Source organism: Tachysurus vachellii, chromosome 9 (genome assembly GCF_030014155.1).
Source record: "Tachysurus vachellii isolate PV-2020 chromosome 9, HZAU_Pvac_v1, whole genome shotgun sequence".
Lineage (NCBI taxonomy): Eukaryota > Metazoa > Chordata > Actinopteri > Siluriformes > Bagridae > Tachysurus > Tachysurus vachellii.
This window is the reverse complement of record NC_083468.1, coordinates 24,489,213-24,511,977: the sequence shown is the minus strand read 5'-3', so window position 1 is coordinate 24,511,977 and position 22,765 is coordinate 24,489,213. Positions and strand designations below refer to the sequence as shown.

Genomic DNA, 22,765 nt, shown 5'->3' with positions numbered 1-22,765 from the left:
TACGTCCTGAATTCATTTACTTTGGTTATGTGTTACAGGAAGACTTGTTTTTTTTCTTCCCTTTTTTTGTTTATTTGTCTAGTCTAGTCTGAACCCTTTCCCACATCCCTATTGTCTGAGTTTTCCTTCCTACACCATCCTGTGGTCATAACATCATAAAAATATCTGCATTTATTTTCATCTCGTCATAAAACCACAATCTCCCACTCGTACCACTCGATGGAAAAGCACTGAGCATTTTTACTCGTCTCGACTCCAGATCCAGCAGCAGGAAGCAGTTTGCTGAGACAGATGAGGACCTGATCCCTGAAGATGGGTGTGTTTCGATACCACGTCTGACCTCTACAGTTCACACACACTCGCACATTACTTTATTTATTTATTTATGCATTTTATTTCATGGTACCTTTCAGAACACCCAAGGTCACCTTACAAGCAATATACAGGTCACTGCATAAGACAAAACACATAACAAACAAACAGCATATACATATAAAGTGCATTTAAGTCTCAATAAAACATGTTATAAGAAAGCCTGTATAAAAAGATATGTCTTAAGACGCGTTTTAAAAGTCAACAAGCACTCGCTATTGCGAGCATCGAGGGGAAGAGAATTCCATAGGCGGGGGGGCAACATAGATCTGGCACCCCATAGTAGTAAGTCGAATCCGAGGTACCACAAGAGAAATTGAAGATAAAGATCTAAGTGCACGTGAAGGGGTGTAAACTTGGAGAAGTTGAGTAAGATATTGTGGTGCAAGATTATGAAGTGCTTTATAAGTGAATAGTAAGATTTTGAATTGAACTCTATATTTTACTGGAAGTTTACATACAAACTTTAGCTCCCATTTGCTCATATGGTTTTAACCCGAGCTCAGAGCTCAGATGCTGGTAGTCTAGCAGCTGTAATTTGAACTCTGCACCTTCCAGTCATTAGAAAGGAACCTGTGAGTAATAACTCGATCACTTCCCTGTTTCTAATCCTGTTTTTCTTATTAATTTTATTTCAGACTCTCTACATTCACGCTCCTAAGCGGTGGTCCATTTTTATACATACATGTGTAATATATATATATATATATATATATATATATATAATAAAGATAATTTGCTCACTTAATTACACCGTAATCCAAAATGACTCGTGGAATGTTTTGTTTACTTCTCCACCTGTAGCCCCGCTTCTTTATTTCCGAATCCATCACACACATAAACTAAAATGATTTAAAAATTGATAGCGTCGTACTAACGCTCGATTTCAATAGATCGAAAGATCTTAAAAGTAATTATCAAAACATGTAATACAAGTTATAATCAACTATTTCACAAAAAAATAAAGAAAATAAATCTATAACCTTTCTCTCTTCTTTGTCTTATTCTTATAACTTATATAAAGACATTAGAAATAAAAATAAAGCTTGGAAGGAGGTTGTTTTATTGAGTATACGCAGCTAAGAAGAATTAGCTCGAGTAATTAGCTCAAGAGGAAAGTTCCTCCTCGCTCGGTTTACACTGTCTAATAATCCCATACACTCAATCTGCTGTCCATGAAGATATTTCCCATGCTGCACCTCTTCATCATCATCTACTCCTCCTCATCACAACTCACACCAACAGATGTTAGACATGTGCTCTGGACTCACAAACATCTCAGAATCACAGCTGGGTTGAGAAAACGTCCGTCCATCCAAAATATTAAATCATAAATAAATCCTGATGAGGTTCATGTGAGAGACATTCATACGCTTTGTAACTGATTTTTCTTCCTTATGGTCTTACAAAAATAGAAAAACTAATCTAATTAAACTACAAAGTGCAAATGCTGTTAATGGTTCATTATAACTTGCAACACTGTTGAAACTAAATACATGATTTTACAGTTTGTGATGGTGTAAAATTGTATTTTTCTCTGTTCTTGTGGAAACTCGTGGACACTGTAATGAAGCAATCGGAAGTATTGGTCATTCTCTGGACTTCATGAGTCGAGTCACACACCTCGAGTGCAACGAAGAAGTGGATGATGTGGTAACACTGGTGTATACAGGAAGAATCTCAGTGTTAGTAAAGCGCATGGTCTGGCTCATCCAGGACTAGGGTCTTCTGAGTTTTGTGTTTGTTCGTATGTATTTCAGTCCCCAAAACACAGGAACAGCACTAGCAGATCACAGAGATCAGGAACAGAAGGCAGGCTAAAGCTACTCGAGTCGCTCTGGTCTCAGAGGCGCCGTTCATCTGCAGCTTCTGATGGACCACCGTCTTCTGGTAGCCGTTCTCTGAAGCGATGCACTGATAATCGCCTCCGTCCTTTTCGCTCATGCTGTCGATCAACAAAAGGCAGTCATGTTCCGTTGAGATGCAGTCCTTCCTACTGCCCTGGTGGTGCCATGAATATGAGGCATGATAGGATTCAACTGGACATTTAAGGTAGTATTTAGAGTATTGAGGGACGCTCTCATGGACGTCTGTTTCGACTTCTTTGCGGAACTGGCTGGTTCTGGGGAAACCTGCGAAGTTAGAAATGAGCACATCATTAATATTAGAGATAATGGATACTAACTGCATCCATAAAGTAACATCATATATTAAGTTTCTCGATAAACATGACTGAGAAGTCAGATGACATCCGCATTATCGATGGCGTCGGCCGTCATAAGCAACATCACATGAGCTGGTTCTAAAAAACAATCCACTGTTTATTCCCCTTATAACAGAATAACTGTTGTGTGTAATGTAATGAAACCAGGATTGTTCAGTCTGGGCAAAATCCCAATTACCTCTTAAAAATGTTCAGCTATGCACAACTGTGACAGATTTTTGTGATGTTTCTTGAAGTGGTCAGTACAGAGTACTGTACGTTCTCATAGAGTCTGTTATGAACAAGATGTCCATGATCTGCTCTAAAGTCTTTATATAGACCTGGGATAGACTGGGGAATACTGTAGGTTTAAATACTAAGTGTGCTAGAAAATTTGTCTTGAGATACAAAAGTGTATCCAGTGTTTATGGAGCTGCATGCAAATTTTGTAAAGAAGGAAATCTTAGGAATGTCCCTTTATTGCTTTTATTCATCTTTCTGATCCTTCAGCACATGAACTTGGTCTACAACCGGAGTTTAGTAACAGTGTAATGAAGTAAACATGCAACCACACACACACACACACACACACACACACACACACAGACAAACACACACACACACTCACACACACACTCATACACACACTCATACACACACTCACACACACACTCACACACACACTCACACACACACTCACACACACACACACTCACACACACACTCACACACACACTCACACACACACTCACACACACTCACACACACACTCTCACACACTCTCACACACAATCACACACACACACAATCACACACACACACAATCACACACACACACAATCACACACACTCACACACACACACAATCACACACACACACAATCACACACACACACAATCACACACACACACACACACACACACACTCACACACTCACACACTCACACACACACACACACACACACCTACCATTATCACATGTCGTGTGGCTTCCATGGGTTACATCTTGTATTAAGGATCTATATTAAAAAAAAGCAACAATCGTCAGATTTCAGATGAATCCAAAACTCTATCATTAATTCTCAAATGTTCTACAAATTCTCTTCATTCTTCACTACACAGCTAAGAACTGTCAGGGATCAGGTTCAGAGTTTAATCACTATAACAGCACAGTGCCTCTGATTGTTCAGAAGGTTTAGATTAATATTTTATAACAGCAGCTTTGACAACAAGACGAATCTCAAATCTCACTCTGTGTACACAATATTATACTGTTTCCATAGTAACAGCTCATTCAGAAAGGATTGTACGATGGATAATATGTGGATTTATACACGTGTCATTTATATGTATAATCGTTGGTATGATGTTTATACAAGCTTCATAGAAGGAGTCTCCAGTGTCAGTGAGTCATTAAACTCCCGGAGTAAAGTTTTGTGGTTTTTCCGTATTAATGAACACAATCTTGGATTTTTAAGGTGAAAAGAGAGGCTGATGATGGAAAGACTGCTGTTACACAAGTGAGAACAGGAAGTTAGTGAGAACTTGTTTTATGGACATTCCATAACATAATAAATGTAGCTAGAAATAGATATAAAGGAGAATGTGTCATAGTCAAATGTACAAGTCAACAAGTCTGACACTTTGGGATGTTCCAATATTGTAAAATAACAACTCCTCACTGCACTGACTACAGTATTATATATTGGTTAATGCTATAATTCCTGTTGAAGCAGATTCAGTGTGACACTTTACAGGATAATTATCATTTGTGCTTTTTGTCTGTTATTTTTACAGAAATAATTCCATCACAGTCACAAAACCACATCAGAATGTAGTTAAAGGTCAGAGCAGGTGTATGTGGGTATATAGGTAGTTAAAGGTCAGAGCAGGTGGGTATATAGGTACGTGGGTATATAGGTAGGTAGGTTGTGGAGAAATAATCCATGATCTCAGAATAGTTAGGGGTTCAGGTGGGCTGCAAGCGTGTGTGTGTGCGTGTTCCTGTGTATGTGTGTGTGTTCCTGTGTGAGTGTGTGGTAATGGTTATAAATAAGGGTGTGAACTCTGTACAAACTACAAAAGGTGTTGCATTTGCAAAGAACACAGGGCTCTTAAGTTTTGAAGACAGGCAAGAGTGACATCTCCAACCCCCAAGTGGACCCACTGCACCCCTATCCTCACTAATATATCTATCCTCACTAGTATATCTATCCTCACTAGTACATCTATCCTCACTAGTACATCTATCCTCACTAGTACATCTATCCTCACTAGTACATCTATCCTCACTAGTACATCTATCCTCACTAGTACATCTATCCTCACTAGTACATCTATCCTCACTAGTACATCTATCCTCACTCGTACATCTATCCTCACTAGTACATCTATCCTCACTCGTACATCTATCCTCACTAGTACATCTATCCTCAATAGTTTATCTTCCAGTTTTTTCAACAGTAAAATCTGTGGGGCAGTTAGAACACATCCACACTGCTTTACTCTGACAGGAAAAGATTGTGACAAATGCAGCGAAGCCCCCAGACACATTTTGTATTTTAGAGACCACGTGTCCACCAAACCACATTAGACAGGGTGTTAATATTTAGAGACGTTTCCTTAGTTTCTGCTCAATACATATATTAAGTCTTTATTAGCATTTTAATATATTCTCCACAAAATGAGAAGCTTTTTATAAAGGACCTTGAGGCTCTTTAAATGTTCTGTTTGGTGTTTGTGGAGTTTCTCTGAACCAGCATTCATTTCTGTCTGCTCTTTCTCATGTCTGGTTGGTGGTTCTTGTGGTAATTTTAAGAACACGTAATGACTCATACCTTCTCTTTAGAGAAGACCTTATTTATAAGATAACACTCTTTTATTTAGAACACTTGTACATTTTGCATGAGATCAGGTTGCAGGAGAGCATGAAGCAAAACATGGGCAAATTGAGATAATTGCAACTTGTTCATACAATCTGACTTCATTGCTGCATTGCTGCAACATCCCTTTGTGAAACAGGAAGAACATTACAACATGCACGTCTCTGCACTCTTGCATATGTTGTGTACACAAACAAAGGGTACATACAAAAACCTCAACCCGCAAGGCTGCATCCTTCCTCCTTCCTGTTTTTTATTATTTTAATTTTGCTTAAACTATGATTTGACCTTAAAATCAAGTTTCCAGAGCAGGAAATAATTCAACACGAGCTGGTTTGAACACGTACCTATTATCAGCTGAACACTCCTCCGAGTCCCAGCTGCAATACGGGTCCCGGGCCATGACACACGACTTACAGTCTTTCCCGTACATGCTGCAGTTGGACAGGTCAATCTGGACCACCTCAGTGCTGGAGCTCACAAAGAGCTTTTTCTGGAACAAGAACAAAAATAAACTGTTGACACATGAATGTTATCAGCTGAAGAACTTCTTCTGCCTTTACAGGAATACACAGTGGGTCTTGCAGTAATGAAACCCACAGTGCTGAAAATACAATCTATTCTATTTAGAGTCGGTCCTTAAACACGTTTTACTGTTACATACTGAAATATAACGAAAGATCAATGAATGAATAAAAATGGCAAGCAATCGATAGATACTGCTTTAATGCCTTAAAGGAGCAGCATCTATCAATTGCTTGCCATTTTATCATAGTGTTATTAATGTAGTTATGTTTTCTATATAAACAGAGGTCAGTTCAGGTAGAGATTTTCCACACAGAAAGTATGTCCCAGTTTCTCATTGTTCTCTTACAGTTACACTGTCGAGCAGCATGCTGGAGATGTGTGTCCTGGATTTAAAGAGCTTGTACTCGGCGATGATGAAGGGCTCGTTCTCCTGCTCCAGGATTTTATGTACGTTGCCATTGTCTAGGGGGAGAAAACCAAAGTACGGATTTATTTACTTTAAAAAATTAAGAAATTAAATCAGTGAAATGGAGGGGGCACGGTGGCTTAGTGGTTAGCACGTTCGCCTCACACCTCCAGGGTTGGGGGTTCGATTCCCGCCTCCGCCTTGTGTGTGTGGAGTTTGCATGTTCTCCCCGTGCCTCGGGGGTTTCCTCCGGGTACTCCGGTTTCCTCCCTCGGTCCAAAGACATGCATGGTAGGTTGATTGGTATCTCTGAAAAATTGTCCGTAGTGTGTGATTGTGTGAGTGAATGAGTGTGTGTGTGTGTGTGTGTGTGTGTGTGTGTGTGCCCTGCGATGGGTTGGCACTCCGTCCAGGGTGTATCCTGCCTTGATGCCCGATGACGCCTGAGATAGGCACAGGCTCCCCGTGACCCGAGGTAGTTCGGATAAGCGGTAGAAGATGAATGAATGAATGAATGAATGAATGAATGAATCAGTGAAATTATGTGATATCAATGTGATATCAGTTTATGTGTACTGCATATACATCTTTTATCACTGTAACAGTATAATGTCATCATTTGGATCATCATGAAAGCATCTACTGTGAAGAGAGGAAAATACACCAGAGTCTGGAGAGGAAACAATAACTCAGAGTTACTGTACTGTATATATGTAAATGATAACAGGATGTTATGTCTACAAATAACTACAAATAAAAATATCTGTATAACCAAACAAAAAAAAATGCTGTATTCAAACTGAACAGATGCTTCAGTGAGCCTCATCACACCATTGATTTCACTTTTAGTATTTTCCTATAACTACCCCTTCATTGAAGAGTCCCCCACTCTTACAAGTAAACCAGACCCTAACGTGGGGGTTTTGCATTCTGCCTCTTTGGAAATTTTGATGATTTCAACGATACAAGGGATTTTATAGTCATAAGGTTTGTCAGAAGTTTGAGATGAGGTGAAAGTGGAAAAACCTAATGAAAGTGTCATATTTGGGGGTCTTTCCTACACACACGGGGTGTTTAGTCATCCAAGGCTAAATCTCTGAATGTATCTGTTATTTTTATCTCTACAAGTTTCTTCTGTAGGTCTTTATCACAGAAGAATCATATTCTGTGACTTTAGGAGCTTAAAGACCACTCCAGTACCTCTGAAGGTTCCTTGGTTGTATCACTGGGGAACATTAAAATAGACCAGTAGGAGAATCAGCAAGCTTTGATCGCCTCATAAAAAACCCGAAGATGCTTGATGTCCATTCAAATACTAATCTGCACCTTTACACCAGAGTGAAGTTCATTCCAGGTTGATGTTAATCTGCAAGTTGTGACCTTTCTGTGGTAGCAGCTGCTTCACAAGGAGTTTAGGGCAGATCAGATGTTCTTAAACATTTCTTTGTCCTTTATTAAAGATAAACAAATAATGGTTGATGTTGATATGGTGTGTTCTGTAAGGAGAGGTTTATTTAACATTTAGGGAGGGAGTCTCCAGTGTGAGGACTACAAAACTGTTTTAGTATTTTGGAAAATTTCCAGCGTAAAAAGGGAGTAAACCTGTTGAAAGCAATAAACAAGATGCGGTGGCGTGATCCGAAGAGTGACTCTTCCCATCCCTGAAGTTATTATTTTCCCCAAACAGCACATCCTGAAGCATTTTATACCTTATAATTACTAGCTAAGTCTGTTCAACCATGTTTAAAATAACCGATAACACCCAAAACATGAAAAACATATGGAACTTAGTTGACTCATTATAACACACACACGCTTGTGTTTAAAGGAAATGTCGCATGGGACTGTGGCTATCTGATGACACGGCAGATTTAAAGCGTGATGGTGTCAGCATTTTGGGGTCAGTGGCATGTGGCACAACAATGATTCTGTGCAATAGGAAGTAGAGCAAAAAAAATAAACTAAACACAATATTTTTAAAAGAATCCTTCACCATTTTTTATTTTTTTTTATTTTTTGTGAGACAGAAGAACAATGTTCTCACGTTAAACCAGAGAATTGTGAAATATTCAAATTGTAAAGCCACAATCTTGTTATTTTGGAGGCCAATTTTGGGAAAGTCTGGCGGCATCATCATTGCCTTATTTGACTGTTAAAACAGAGAGAACATGCAAGAGCAACTTTGCGTGTATCACACTCATAGCATCTGTTAGTCATGTGTGATAAAATGTGATAAACTGAACTCAGCTGCTGTAGAGTTAAAACGTCATTAAAAAAAAACCTGTGCCCCGATTAGACTTCTATCTGTCCTGAGCACTACCCGAGACTTAATCAGGAATTAATGTGTCCTGAACACTGTTGAAACGAGTATCCCAGAGGCACAGGGATGGTCTATTATTTCTGGAAGATTTTCAAAGTGATGGTCTGTGGACAACTAATATTACCCACAACTCCCTGCGTGACACGATGAAGGAGGAGATTTGTCGCCATCGGCTTTGACGCATTTTAGAAGAATACATCAAGGGAATGGTCCGTTAAATCATACAGTCGAAATTATATAATGAATAATGAATGAAGAAATGCTGAAACGCAATAAGGTGTTTATTCACGTTGATGGTTCGCTTAACTAAGCAACGCATCGTTACAGGACGTGTTACTTACACACTAAAAAGTAGATACAAAAAGTTAACATACATTTAGGTACCATGGCATGATATCTTAGTGTGTGTGGTTTACTTTTAAAAAAATCTTTAATTTATGTTACTTTGAGAAGTAGTAAGAGCTAATAGTTAATGAAAGTAAAAGGATTGAAAATCCCAGTCAAATGGTGAAGGAGTGATGCTAAATTACTCCTAATGAGTGTGTTGAACGTGTGTGTGTGTATTCGTGCGTGCGTGCGTGTGTGCGTGCGTGCGTGCGTGTGTGTGTTCCCAGGATAGTCTCCTGATCCACTGGGACCCTAACCAGGAGCACAAAAGCTCCATGAATGGACCTATGAAACATCCGGAGCAGAACATTCACACTTCTTAGTACATTTGAGTTTAAATATAGTTTACATTTGAATTTCTAATTATAGACCTATAGAGGTTTTTCTCAGTAAAATAACAGACCAAAATGAGGGCATGCTGAGGTTTCTGCCATATCAGTGACATATTTTTGCTTCAGTTTAAATGTCCTGCTTTTAAACTCCACAGACATAATACACCAGTAACAGGAATTTAATCTATGTGTATTAGTTTCTTTACACTCAGTGTTCTGATATTAAATATTGGCTTTAAAGTTAACTCTTTTTTTATTGCAAACACACTGGAAGGTTCATTTCCTTTTTTACACACCTTTGTTCTTACACATCGACGATCAGTTCTTAAAATAAGTATTATATTCAGAAAATGTTAGCGTCTGTACGACGAACTCATAAACACATCCTCCATGACATTTCTCAGAACTCAAATATTCAGGATGTGTAACTCAAAACTTCTGCTTTTTGGTTAACAAGGAAACAGACGTTTGTGATCGTAAATATCTGACTTTAGGTCATTGTTTTATAGGTTAATGAGTCATTTTGCCAATATTCTACGATGTGTTCTTTATCTCCTTTGATGTGTTTTATCTCCTGGAAAACATGGACCGGACTCGCAGATTAGTATTTCTCACAAATGAGTAGTTTCTGGATCTAAAATATACTGCCACATACGATCCAGGTACTCTAGGTCGAGCTCTAACGGATTGTGGTGCGTGAAGCAACTGAGCTTTTGCTCTTTTTTTTTTTTTTTTTGGGTGGGGGGTAGGTGTGTGTGTGTGTGTGTGTGTGTGAGAGAGAGAGAGAGAGAGAGAGAGAGACTCACACACAAAAAGAAAGAGAGAAGGAATGTGTGTGCTATTGCTTAATGTTTTGAAATTCTGCTTATTCCTGATCTATTGTGTAACATCTGTAACTCTGCCCCTAACACATATTGCCCTCTATCAATACACAAGATGAACAAAATGCTAAATTTGACATGTGTGTGTCAAGTTGGTGTGTGTGTATGTGTATGTGTGTGTCTGAATTTTGTATCAATCTGTTTCTCCCCCACAGCAACTTGAGAGCCGCGTGCGTTTACAAAATGTCCGACATCGTTCGCGACTTCACGAGCAACACATTCAGAATCCGAGTAAGAACAGTCCTACAGTCCTCACTACAGTTATTAGAACCAAAATGAGAGTTATTACTGAGGGCATTTTGGCGCAAGACTCGTGTTCAGTTCCTTCAGACAGATTTCATGTCATGACTATAACAAATTCAGAAAGTGCTCTTGCTCTTAAGTTCCTCTTTACAGAAACACTGTTAGACTTCAGAGTATAGATACAAAAAAAAGAGAAATGATTAATAATCGAACTCACTGCCACTCAGATGATTACCGTTTCCCTTTTTGAGTCTGGCTCTCTTCTTCATGTTGTCTCACTACCTTTACCTCTGCCTTGATCATTAGGGATACGTTTCTCAATTCAGAATGTATCATGTAAATCAACCTTATTTTGTCTTTGCAAATAGATTTTTAATTGGACCAACTTTTAACCAAATTTTAATCTCTGACATCAAGTAGGCATCCGAATTAGGAGGTTAGACCAAAAGATCATCCCTATATTGTAATAAGTATTACGATACTAACAGCGTATGCTCTTTTACATAGCAGTCTAGCTTATCTATAGTGCTAATCTAAATCTAGCTGGGCTAGTCAGGACAACATGTATCTTAGCTACAAACTCAAACGAACAAGTCAAGCGATAAAGTGTGTATGGTATGGTGTATGTCTGTGTGATAAAACAGATCAGTGTCAGTATTTCGGTAAATGAATACTTAACACCTCTCTTACACCAGTGACACAACACTCTTTTTCTTAAAGTTCTTAAGTCTTCTCATCCTGTATTACGACTCATACGCTTCTTGTTTACAGTCACAGTTCTGACGATTATGCTTCTAGTAAATAGAAAACTGCTCACCGAGACTCATGAAGAGGACATGATGGCTATGTCCTGACTTCCTGTTCACAAGTGTGTCCACCTGGAGGTGTGTGTAGTGATAGTTGCTCTCGAACACCACAGGGTCTCGTACAGGTTTAATCCACTTCTTCAGCTCAGGAAGACTTTCCATAAACTTCAGAATGTTTGACGATAACGAAGGACTGTTTGGTACACACTGAAAAACAGGGTTAAAATTGATTAAACAAGGAGTGCAGAGATAAAGGTGAGGATAATTTCTTTTTTATGGAACGGTAGTTTACCTCTCCGGGAAGAGGTGAAGAAAAAGTCTCCTTCTCAGCTGTGAATTTGTTGCTCGTGAAGACGCGAATGATGTCGGACATTTTGTAAACGCACACGGCTCTCAAGTTGCTGTGGGAGAGAAACAGATTGATACAAAATTCAGACACACGCACACACACACACACACACACACACACACACACACACACACACACACACACACACACACACACACACACACACACAGTGTTTCTTTTTCTATTAAATTAAACCTACAGACTTAGTGTCTAAGGGAACAGAAACACTGAAGAAAACAAAAGGCTACTGAAAACAGAAGTAACTTCTGCATCAGCCATAAATGGAAAGATTCCTGATTTAGCATTTAGCAAAAATGGTTACAAGGAATCTTACAGCTAAAGTGAAAAATAAACCAGACACCGCCTGCTGTTGACTCAGTTCAAACTGTTGACTTATTTAAAACTGTGCCAAAGTGTCTCTTGTATGCTTCTTCTAGGGAACAGGACATATGTTTTATTAGCACATGTACAGCAGTAGCTACCTTATTTGCCTGTGTGTCACTGTCAATGCCCATTGGATTTCTGTGAGGATTTTTGGAATGTTAATGGAAATCTTTAGCTATAATAAGTACTTCAATCCAACTTAGCAAAAAACAACTAAAGGGGTGTGTGTGTGTGTGTGTGTGTGTGTGTGTGTGTGTGTGTGTGTGTGTGTGTGTGTGTGTGTGTGTATGTGTATTTTCAAAGTAACACTAGCTATAGGTGGCTAACATGAGCTAACCTGAGAGGATTTTTAAGTCATATGGTGAGCTCGCTAAGCAGGTTAACTAGAGAGTGTTTACCTTTAACTAGCCCTAGCATACTTTATATCTTATTTCTTATTATATTATTTTAATAGCAGGATAAAAAGATAGCAGGTAACTAGGAAATTAGCTACTGATTTAGCAAGTCACATGACTTGTGACAGATTTATTTACACCATGTTTTACAGTTCTAATAGCAAGCTAGCGATGCTCTCATAACCTTATTTTAACATTAGCTAGCTTCAGATTAATGCTTAATGCTAAACTTAAGCTTTAAGCAAGCACGATTAACTCGTATAATTTTGTGGCTTATTTCAATACGCCACAGAAACATTACTGCTCTGTTTTGCACAGTTACTTGATGTGTTCATTCTTGATTGATATTACCCACCGGATATGATTTTAGCATATCAGATGTAAATTCAGCACAGCATTTAAAGGTCATGTCAGTAAGGTCACAAATGAGCTTGAGTGTGTTCAGTGTGCAGTTCATCATCAGGAAACATATTACACATACACATCATGCAAAACACACAGAGCCCCTGGTCAGGTGCTCGATCAAACACATCATCTTACTAGGTATTTTTGAAGAGGGCGTAAATCATGGTGTTTTCCCATTCTGTAGCTTCCAGCACAGCAACGTCCAGCAGCTCGGTATACGAGAGACGCTTCTTCTCATCTCCACAGAACAGGCGTGCGGTCAGCATGGATGTCCAGCGGAACTGCAGCATTGCTTTACTGCCACCGAGATCCGCCTGAAAGAAGAAACAGCTAGTTTAGTCTGGACAGAGCAGGTTTTCTGAGGCGTCTTCATTTCAATGCCGTGAGCTGTGCTGACTCAGAGCATTCATAGTTATTAAACTACCTGAGGAGCTGAATCAAGAGCTATCAGGAGTCATGAGCTGAACTGGCAAAGACTATAAACAGTAGCTGCAGGCTGAATTGATTTTTATCAATAAAATAACAAGTCAAACTCATTTCACAGTCACTTAAAACTCATTTCTAATTTACATTTGAATTTCTCTTGAACTCATTTCTTGAATTTTTTATCACAGCCTAACTATTTTCTATACAACATACTGAATGTGTAAAGCTCACGGAGGCTCACGGTTTAAGCCCCAACACTGCCAAGATGACACTTTTTGGCCCCTGAGCAAGGCCCTTAACCTTCTTTGCTCCAGGGATGCTAAACCTGTGCTCTGACGCCAACCCCCAAAGCTGGAAGAAGAAATTACTAGAAATTACTTCTTTTGTGTAAGGTATAAAACACGTTGTGTCATAATGTTATAGGAAAATCATCAACAATGCAGTGGTAACATGAAGCAGCGTTACCGTTACGGTCACAAAGTAGATTAATTTCCTATAACTTGCCATCTTATCTTACAAGTTAGCTCCTGTTCTCACCATCTACAAGTTCTAACACCTACAACACTCATTCTTTTACCAGACTCTCACAGCTTGTCATGCCATGAGATAGCAAGAAAGCACAAAGAGTCCTGAGGACTTTCCACATGTCGGAAAACTTCTGAAGTTTCTCTTGTGTCCATGTTCATTTTTGAATGTCTTTGTCATGTCTCACTACACAGTGGTGGTTAATATGAAGCTCATATTAAAGTAGACACTTAGGACTTTAAGACTTTGTAGTGTTTAAGAAGTATTTCTGCTTTTACCTAGTCTACTAGGGGTATCTCAGGAAGTCTTTCCTTGCCGCAGGTGCCTCAGGTTTGCTCATTAGGGACAAATATAAATATTAACTGCTTTGAGACAATGCACATTATTAGTTATATAAAAGCTAGAGTTCACTCGAAGGTTTTATATTTTATAGAGATGCCCCAGGATGAGATGCCAAAATCTGTTGAATTCTTGTTCATCAACATATAAAATTGTTTATCTTCAACCAATAAAAGCTCTGACTCCCTTTATATCAGACTCACAGCCAGAAAATCATTTATTTGTTTATACTGATTGAAAATATCCAATAAGACAATAATTTCTATTCTCTTGGCAGAATGAAACACAGTGTACATGTAAACAGGGTTAAATGCTAATAATAACCGACTCCTGATGTTGTTGTCACTATAGAAATGATAGTTGCTTTAATATGTTAACGTCAGTGCAGCTACATAGAAAAAATTCAGTTTTAAATATTTATTCTCTTCGTATTTAATTATTTATCTTTTTGAACTCTTCCAGAAGCAGCGTGGAGCAATCTGCTTATAAAACCAAACGTTTTCCAAACCTACTGCATGAAATTTGAAAGCAAAGTTATTAGAACTGAAATTTCACTTTAATTCTTTGTTCCTGATCTGAATGGTATAAAAAAGAATAAAACACAAAGAGAATTTCTTTACTGCGGTCTAATCTATGTCATTATTATGAATTGTATCGACCTCGTTGTTCTCTCAGGATCTGAATCGATCCTCATTGTAGCTCTAGAAAAGCAGAACTTATTATATTACCATGCAGATCTGAGAAACTCGAGGTATCCAGTGAGGCAGGTCTGAGTTCTGGTTCTGGTTTTGCTCTATGTAGAAGGAGTAGACTTTTCCATCCAGTGATCCATTCCCTTTATTTGCTAAGATTTTTACATGCTTCTGCTCTGAAACCAGAGAAAAACATATTAGGTTAGGTTTAAGTAAGCTAAGTAAAGTTAGATTCAGTGGATAAAGTCTATCTGTTAGTATTTAACCTTTTAACATTTAAACACTAGTATAATCTCATCAAAACACACCAGGACAGTAGAGGCTAATGTCCTTAGAAGACTGACGGTGGAAGATCTGGATTTCACAGCAGATTTAATTGAAGGTCATACTGTATGACTGACAATCAGCTTTTTTGTTTGGCCTCATGTGCAACCATAGATCAATTTAAGGATGTCATGGAAATGGAAGTCTGTTCTCATCAGCGTTGTTTAGCTGATCCTCCAAAAAAAAAAAAAAATGACACAAACGTCTAACAGTCAAAATGCTGTCAAAGCCTACGACAGTAGACAAAGTCTACTCTGTTTTTAGCTCACCACATATGACATAACATGACATAATTTCCGGTTAATAACTGTGAAGTCTTATTGTATTAATTCATTCTGAGACGTTCTTTCCCTGATTGTCATTACTGCTGATGTTTTTTTGAGCCAATTGACTGCTATGTCTTTGCATTTCAAAGTTTTTAACTTTGTCTTTGACTATTTGGATTTGAGTTCGATTGTGTTGAATATCAATACCAGCACACTGTCTGACCACTGCTTATTTACCCATTACAACATATAGACTGTGATTCAATAAACTCTTCTGCACAAGCTCCTAAACTCCTAGGTCCTGTGCTGAGACTGTTCTCTCATACAAATCTCTCAAAAATGTGAATTGTTTACTGCTGGATGCAGCATGGCTCTCTCACCGATTTGTCTTGCCGGCGGCCAGATGTATTTATCTCTGGTCTCTCTGTAGAGGCCACCTGTGTCCAGATCTGAGATCGTGTAATATAGAGAATCATCTGGAAAACACACCAACAAACACAGAGCGTATTATATTCATCAGCTGTACAAGGTCAAATAGGCAACATGCTGAGATATTTAACATCCACACTATTCTTACTGTGTATAAACACCAGTTAAAACCTCCCCTACAAACGCTTATCAGCTTTGGCACCTTTACCCAACGAGGGCTTTAGTAATGCCCTTCCTCTGCCTCTTCAATACAAGTTCCTCCCTGTTTTTTTTAGAACATTTCATAAAAGCTTCCTCAAATTGTTTCTTTTTTTTTTTTTTTTTTTTAATCTAAAAAACAGATGTCCAGTGTATTTGGATACACATTTTTGGATACAATGGTACAATCTAGTGCATTATTTAAAGTGAGCTCCATAAATATTATAAAAACAAAAGCGGTTAATTAGCTTAGTTTGATAAATTTGACAGAAACGAGTACAAAAAGAAAAAGAAAATGCATTAAAAAATGATTTTTTTTCAAAAAACCATGTGTCATAGCTCTTTTATAGATCTTTTTCATGTAAAAATGCCTTCTTCTATATTCCTAAGTAAGGAATGCCAATAAGTCTAAACCTGGCCAAAACTTGATCTGTGAATAAAAAAAGTTGGCTTTCTTACCAACATGAACAGACGGCTCGTTGATGTGTGTTGGATGCCTCAAGCTGGAGCAGTTCACCAGCTTGTGCTCTGAAGTAGGAAGTCCTAAATGTACATCACAGCAGATTGTGTGATGTTCTGTGGTCCCACACAGGAACAGTGGATTTCCATTCCTCCCCTCTTTCAGCATGGAGATTTCATATTCACAATTCTGAAAAAATCAATAAAAAGATTTCAACAACTGAAAAAAAATATAACAATTAAAGGCTGTATAATTGAGGCCAACAAACATCCTTCTGAAACCAACAGACGTCACAGGACCATTTATCCAGAATGATCAAAATGCTGTCTGATGACCTAAAAGTATAATTATTTCTGTCTGCTTCATGGTGGGAGTCTTTTGAAGTGTAACATGGTACAATGAACACAGAGAAGCATTTGTTAGGAAACAGAGGAGTTCTTAAACTTGCTCTGCTCAGCAGTTTACACAAAGCGGATCAGAGCCACACTGTGCACGACTCTATACTCTATCACCACTCTATTACACCACACAACAGCATTGTGGATGACCCCACACACCCCACACCTCACACACCCCACACAGAGGTACCAAAGCATTCGGACCTCATGACCTCATTTTAGTCGAATGCTGTTTTACACAATACATTACAATACCTCATATAACTGCTGCTATAATATTAAGAGTTCATTCATAACGTGATCCGCTGTGGTGACCCCGAACAGGGAGTAGCCAAAGGAAAAAAATAATAATAATTCATAAAATAATAATAATAATAATAATAATAATAATAATAATAATAATAATAATAATAATAATAACTACATTTGTAAAGTTTGTCGGGACTTTGATGTTGGCTTGTCAGAGCAAGTATTTCCAAAGGCCGGAATGCTCGGGTGCCAATACTTTTGGAGGCGAGTGGACACAAGCAAGTGACGTCACTGGAATACCCGTGATGCAATTCACCTCATTATACTTAGTGTTTTGATATATCACATTTCCATTTTGTGGTCATTTTTTATTTTGGGGGCGGGGCTGCACGTGACGTGATCCAAACACCCATGACGCAGTTCCCCTCATTGTTCTGAGTGTTTTGATATGTCACATGTAAATGTTGTGGAAAGTTTTTTGATTTTGCATATATTGGGGCGGTGCTGTGGGAAAACCGAAAGGCCATACATAAAGGTTACATAAAACCATTTTCTGGGGAAAACTTCTAATGATCCAGAGCTCCAGGGTTCTATATAGAACTGAAAGGAACCTTGTTTTTCAAAGCACATATAAGAATATAAGAAGAAAACAATCAACCTGGTTGTGGTTCGAATAACCGTACTTTGCACCAGGCAAGAAATCTTACATCTGGTTTACAAACCAGATGACCAGATGTTTGGAAGAGGATGAAAACTAACCAGCAAACACGTTACACACTTTATTAGTTAAAAATAAATCATATTGATTATAAAGCAGAAAAGATCACATGTGTGAAACTTACAGTAGGGTTGTTCAGGCATTCAGGTTCAAATATGGGCAATTTCACCTGTCCAGAAAGAAAAACGTGACAATATTAATATACAGAAACATGATCTCCAACACTAGATTCTCTCTCTCTCTCTCTCTAAACAGGAGCTAAACAGGTTTCTAGACGGTTCCTCAAGAAATCCTTGTCTCTTTCCTTTTGTTATTATCACTGTTATTCATTTTATAATAATACACAGTATGGTAGTAATTTACATACAGTATTGAGTGACATACAGAAAGAGATGCTGGGATACAGTTTACCTCCTTCAGCGTTGGATGTTTTATTCTTGGATCGAACATGAACAGGCCCTGAGGTCCTCCGGCATAGATATTTACTCTGTGGGAATCCTGGATCAACGTCAGGTTACCAATCACCTGTCCATTTGATGTGCTTAATGTAAGAAAAGCTCCATCTAGGACAGAGAGAGAGAGAGAGAGAGAGAGAGAGAGAGAGAGAGAGAGAGAGAGAGAGAGAGAGAGACTCATATAACTTTTTTTATAACTGAGAGAACTGTTCTCTTGCTGCTTGTGACTTCATGCTGTGATGATTTTGGAGCAAAGGTCTGAGCAAAGGTCTGTGGGAAATTTATACCACAATTCAAGCTGAAAACATGAAGAAGACAGAAACACAAGAAGAAGATGAAAAAGACCAGGACTCTCCCTGAACTTATGAATGAGGCACATATCAAGTTATTGTTTACATGTGATATGTGGGGACATAAAACCGCACCCAGTTAAAGTATATTATCATTTATCCACATGATGGGTTTGGACACGAGATAAGATGGTCTGTTTGGTTTAGTGCTTCAGTTATAAACTGCTTACAGTCGTCCCATGTTCAACATCACACTTTAATTGTTTCACATCATGTTTCTATATAACTGCAACTACATTTCTTCTTCTGGCATCTTTTAATTACATAGCAGTTCACATTTCTCTTCTGATGAACTGCATTTCTGCATGACATGACTTCATCTCCATAGATTCATACATGCAAGATGTTGTACAACACAACCGGAGAAAAATGATAAGTAATACTAAGCAGCACAGTGTCTGGCTGAATAGATAATGACTTTCATTCATGAACCGACGCTGCAAGGCAAAATTTTCTGAATAAGTGGAATAAGTGGAGACTAAAAAAAAACTGGATAAACAGAAATGTATTGGTGGACTTAATAAATTCAAATTACAGCTTCAGCTCAGACACTATAAAAATAATAAGATACTAAAATGAGTATTAATACTTATAATCTTCATAATATTAATAATTACTGATATTATTATTAGTATTTATATTAGTAGTATTAATATTACAATTAAGGTGGAACACTGTCAAAGAAAATGAATCTTATACATGTATATAAATGTTATAGTATAGATTATTACTCATGTATATTTGTGCTCATTTTTGTACAAAATGTCCTCATCCAATTTGATCTAGATCTGTTTTCACGCTCACTCACACAGTTTTCTGTCAAGTTCAGTGTTTTATCCTGTCCAGAGATGTACAGTAGATCCAGAGCCCATCCCAGGAACACTGTGTGAGTCAATAACATACTCTGGACACCTTCTCTTAGTCAGTTCACTTACTGATGGAACCCAAAGAAAACCCACACAGACACAGGAGGAACACGCAAAACCAGGGCTGTCAAGTGCTGACACGCATTGAGAGTGACAGTCACGCATTCTGGTCTTTTCTCCTGCAACACATTGTATTTCCCATGCAGAAAAACTGACTATTTATCATATATTTAAAATGTCTCTGTCCGCACTGCTGTCTCTGTGGAACCGGGCAGGAATCAAACGCATCTCCCCGGAGTTCTTAGTCGAGCCTGACACTTATCAGCCAATCAAAAAAGAGGCTACACAATAGCCAACCAGAAAATAGCACTATTGTAACGCAACAACCAATGAAAAAAAAGCTAATCCTGGAATTGTTCAGCATCATCCTCGTTCACCCACAGAGAAAAGCACTGGAGCTGCGAGCATCACTTTGAGCACAAAGTCATGGTCTCCTGTTGTAATGTTACAACAGATTCACTACTTGTTTGACACAAACAATGACATTTTGACTGCTGTTAGAGAAATTTTCCAAGGTAATCAGCATTTTTTCATGAGTGTCTGTAACTTAGCCAACAGTTTTACAGCCTGTTCACTGACAACACCTGCTCAGAACAAGTAGTCTAGTGCCAGTGGTTCTCAAACTGGGGGCTTTGAGATGGTGCCAGAAAACATCTGAGTGATAAAGTCCTGATTCCTTTTTTCAAAGGTGACTGGATTGAACCAATTTGGGAGGCTATCAAAGATCGCAGCCTTGGTTTTAGTGCTTCCACATTGTAATGCTGATGCCCAGAGGGTATTTTCGATGGTCAGTTTGAACAAAACCTCAACACGAAACAGCTTGTCTCTGGACGGGACATTGTCCTCAATCATGACCCTAAAAATAGCTGGGCTTGAGGGGAACTGTTTTAAATGGGAGCAACATTACAAATGAGATGTCACTCTTGTCAGTCTTCAAAACTTAAGAGCCCTGAAAACATCTCACAGACAATCAACAGACACCAGGATGGAATTCAAGACCAAGGAGAAGCAAAGTAAAACTTCTTAAATCTGAGATTTCTCAATTTGTTTCCCAAAAACAAAGTCTAAAAAGTCCAAAAATTAGATGCAGAACCAAAAAATGATCAGCTATGAACAATAGAAGGTTTGTATTTTAAAATGTAAACAAAACTAAACCTTAAATCTTTACAATCATAAACAAATCTCAACTATAAAGCTGTCTGAAAGCTGCATGAGCATTAATTCAGTTGAACCCGAAAAAAGACAATTAAAAAATAAACTTCTAGGAAGTAACATGTTTGAATAATGAGAGCTATTATATTATTATAAGGACGAGTCATTTCTCTTACTTTCTCTGTTCACTTTGATCCGCGGTGTAAAGTGATGACTCCCAAGTGAGACTCTGAAAACTGTCATCCAAATTAATGCTAAGAGCAAAGTGTTTGTTTCTCTGAATGCCATCTTCAGTAAACACTGGCTCCATCAGGGCCATGAGAGACATTTATACAGTAAACACGGAACACGGAACGGTATGACGAAGCTCAAGAGTCGACTCTTGGGAGTCGATTCTTTAACAAATCCAAGCCCTATACGCTCACTACGCAAGGCCCCGCCTCCCCCTGTCTCATTTTACAGCACGTGTTAATGTTTACTGTGTAGATGACAATATGAAGCGGAGCTATCCATCTGGCCATGAAAAGAGAAAAAAGAAACAAAATGAGAGTGAAATGTGAGAACAACAATCAGGTAAACTTGTGTTGTCTTTAAGAGTCAGCAAGAGTAAATAACAGTAAAGTTAAGTTGATGTGATTCTGTCTCTAGTCTCTATCTGACTAGCTAAATTAACTGTGCAGTGCTGCCAAGTGCATCTCTTGGCCTGTCTGTCTGTCACACAACAATTTATTGCGTGAACATTCGCGTGAATAAACGCCCAAGGGCAACGGTGTTTATAAACGGCAGCTCGATAACCGCGCCACGCGTGAACATGCGTTCATATGCGCGTGCAATATCGTGCACTTAATGACACGCGCGCTTTCCAGCAGCAACATCTGTGTGGGGACCAGTACAAAAAGTAGCGTGATAGCGATCCTAAATGACAATGTTTATAGTCTCTCAATCAAGGTTACAACAACGTTAATGCAATATGGAAACCAATGGATTTACATTGGAGTGGGCATAATGCCAGGTCAATATGAATGTACATCCCTCAGTAAATAATAACCATCAGGGATCAAGTATTGCTCTCATGCATACTATAAAACACAGTGATACGGTCTGGCAAGCCATTTTAGCTTTTATACATTCACATGATAGGGATTTTTGATATCAAGTATTCAGTTTTCAATCCTTAAAATGTAAATATTAAGAGTGTGATTTTTAGTAGTAACCATATTTTTGATATCAGGAATTACATTGTACACTAGTAAAAACGTCATTTCTGATATCTGCTATTGCATATTCACTATTCACTAATATTGCAAGATCCAAGTCATATTATAAATAGTATTTTATATTTGAAAATGGATAAAGAGGAATCTGAGGGAGGCAGTTTAAGTGGGGCTATTGCTAATATTCAACTCAAAATTCTATTTAAAATATTCCATTCAATAAAGATTTGTTTATACCTCATTCAATTCTGTATTGTTTTACTCTTTGACAGAGAGATGGAACAAATTTTTTTTAAATGGAGGGAGCTTTGTAGTGGGAGCAGTGGGGTGTCAAGTGTGAATGTGTGGCAAATGGTTTACATGGCTCAATATTTATATTAGTATTATTAATATTAATCTACAGTAAACACTGGCTTCATCAGGGCCATGAGAGACATTTATACAGTAAACACGGAACACGGAACCGTATGACGAAGCTCAAGAGTCGACTCTTGGGAGTCGATTCTTTAACAAATACTTTGGTGCTTATTTAATAAACAAACTTCTGAACTATAATAATAATAATAATAATAATAATAATAATAATAATAATAATAAGAAGAAGAAGAAGAAGAAGAAGAAGAAGAAGAAGAAGAAGATTTTATTTAAAAATATTTATTTATTTTGTGATATTACTCTCCTAATTTGTTCACTGTTATTTTGTTAGTCAGGTTTTATAGAAGAATTAAATATTAAACTCACCCCGAATGT

At 38.1% G+C, this 22,765-nt stretch overlaps 1 protein-coding gene across 1 annotated transcript; it reads right to left on the bottom strand.

Annotated features, from left to right (window-relative positions):
- Window positions 1-366: 366 nt before the first annotated feature.
- On the bottom strand, window positions 367-21,146 carry LOC132851446 (semaphorin-7A-like). The gene is made up of 13 exons (XM_060878342.1): window positions 20,978-21,146; window positions 18,330-18,481; window positions 18,043-18,087; window positions 16,553-16,742; window positions 15,847-15,942; window positions 14,913-15,052; window positions 13,030-13,208; window positions 11,654-11,762; window positions 11,373-11,568; window positions 6,333-6,448; window positions 5,806-5,951; window positions 3,546-3,595; window positions 367-2,504 (listed from the first exon to the last, which is right to left on the bottom strand). The coding sequence occupies exons 1-13, from the start codon at window positions 21,087-21,089 to the stop codon at window positions 2,155-2,157; spliced, it is 1,881 nt and encodes a 626-aa protein (XP_060734325.1). The 5' UTR covers window positions 21,090-21,146; the 3' UTR covers window positions 367-2,154.
- Window positions 21,147-22,765: the final 1,619 nt, after the last annotated feature.

Bases quoted from the DNA above. Each gene is read 5' to 3' on its own strand.
- LOC132851446 (XM_060878342.1), bottom strand. From the start codon at position 21,089: ATGGCATTCAGAGAAACAAACACTTTGCTCTTAGCATTAATTTGGATG. The intron at 18,482-20,977 runs GTAAGAGAAATG...TCTCTGTCCTAG, and splicing joins GATCAAAGTGAACAGAGAAA to ATGGAGCTTTTCTTACATTA. The intron at 2,505-3,545 runs GTAGGTGTGTGT...CTAACTTCGCAG, and splicing joins CCACACGACATGTGATAATG to GTTTCCCCAGAACCAGCCAG.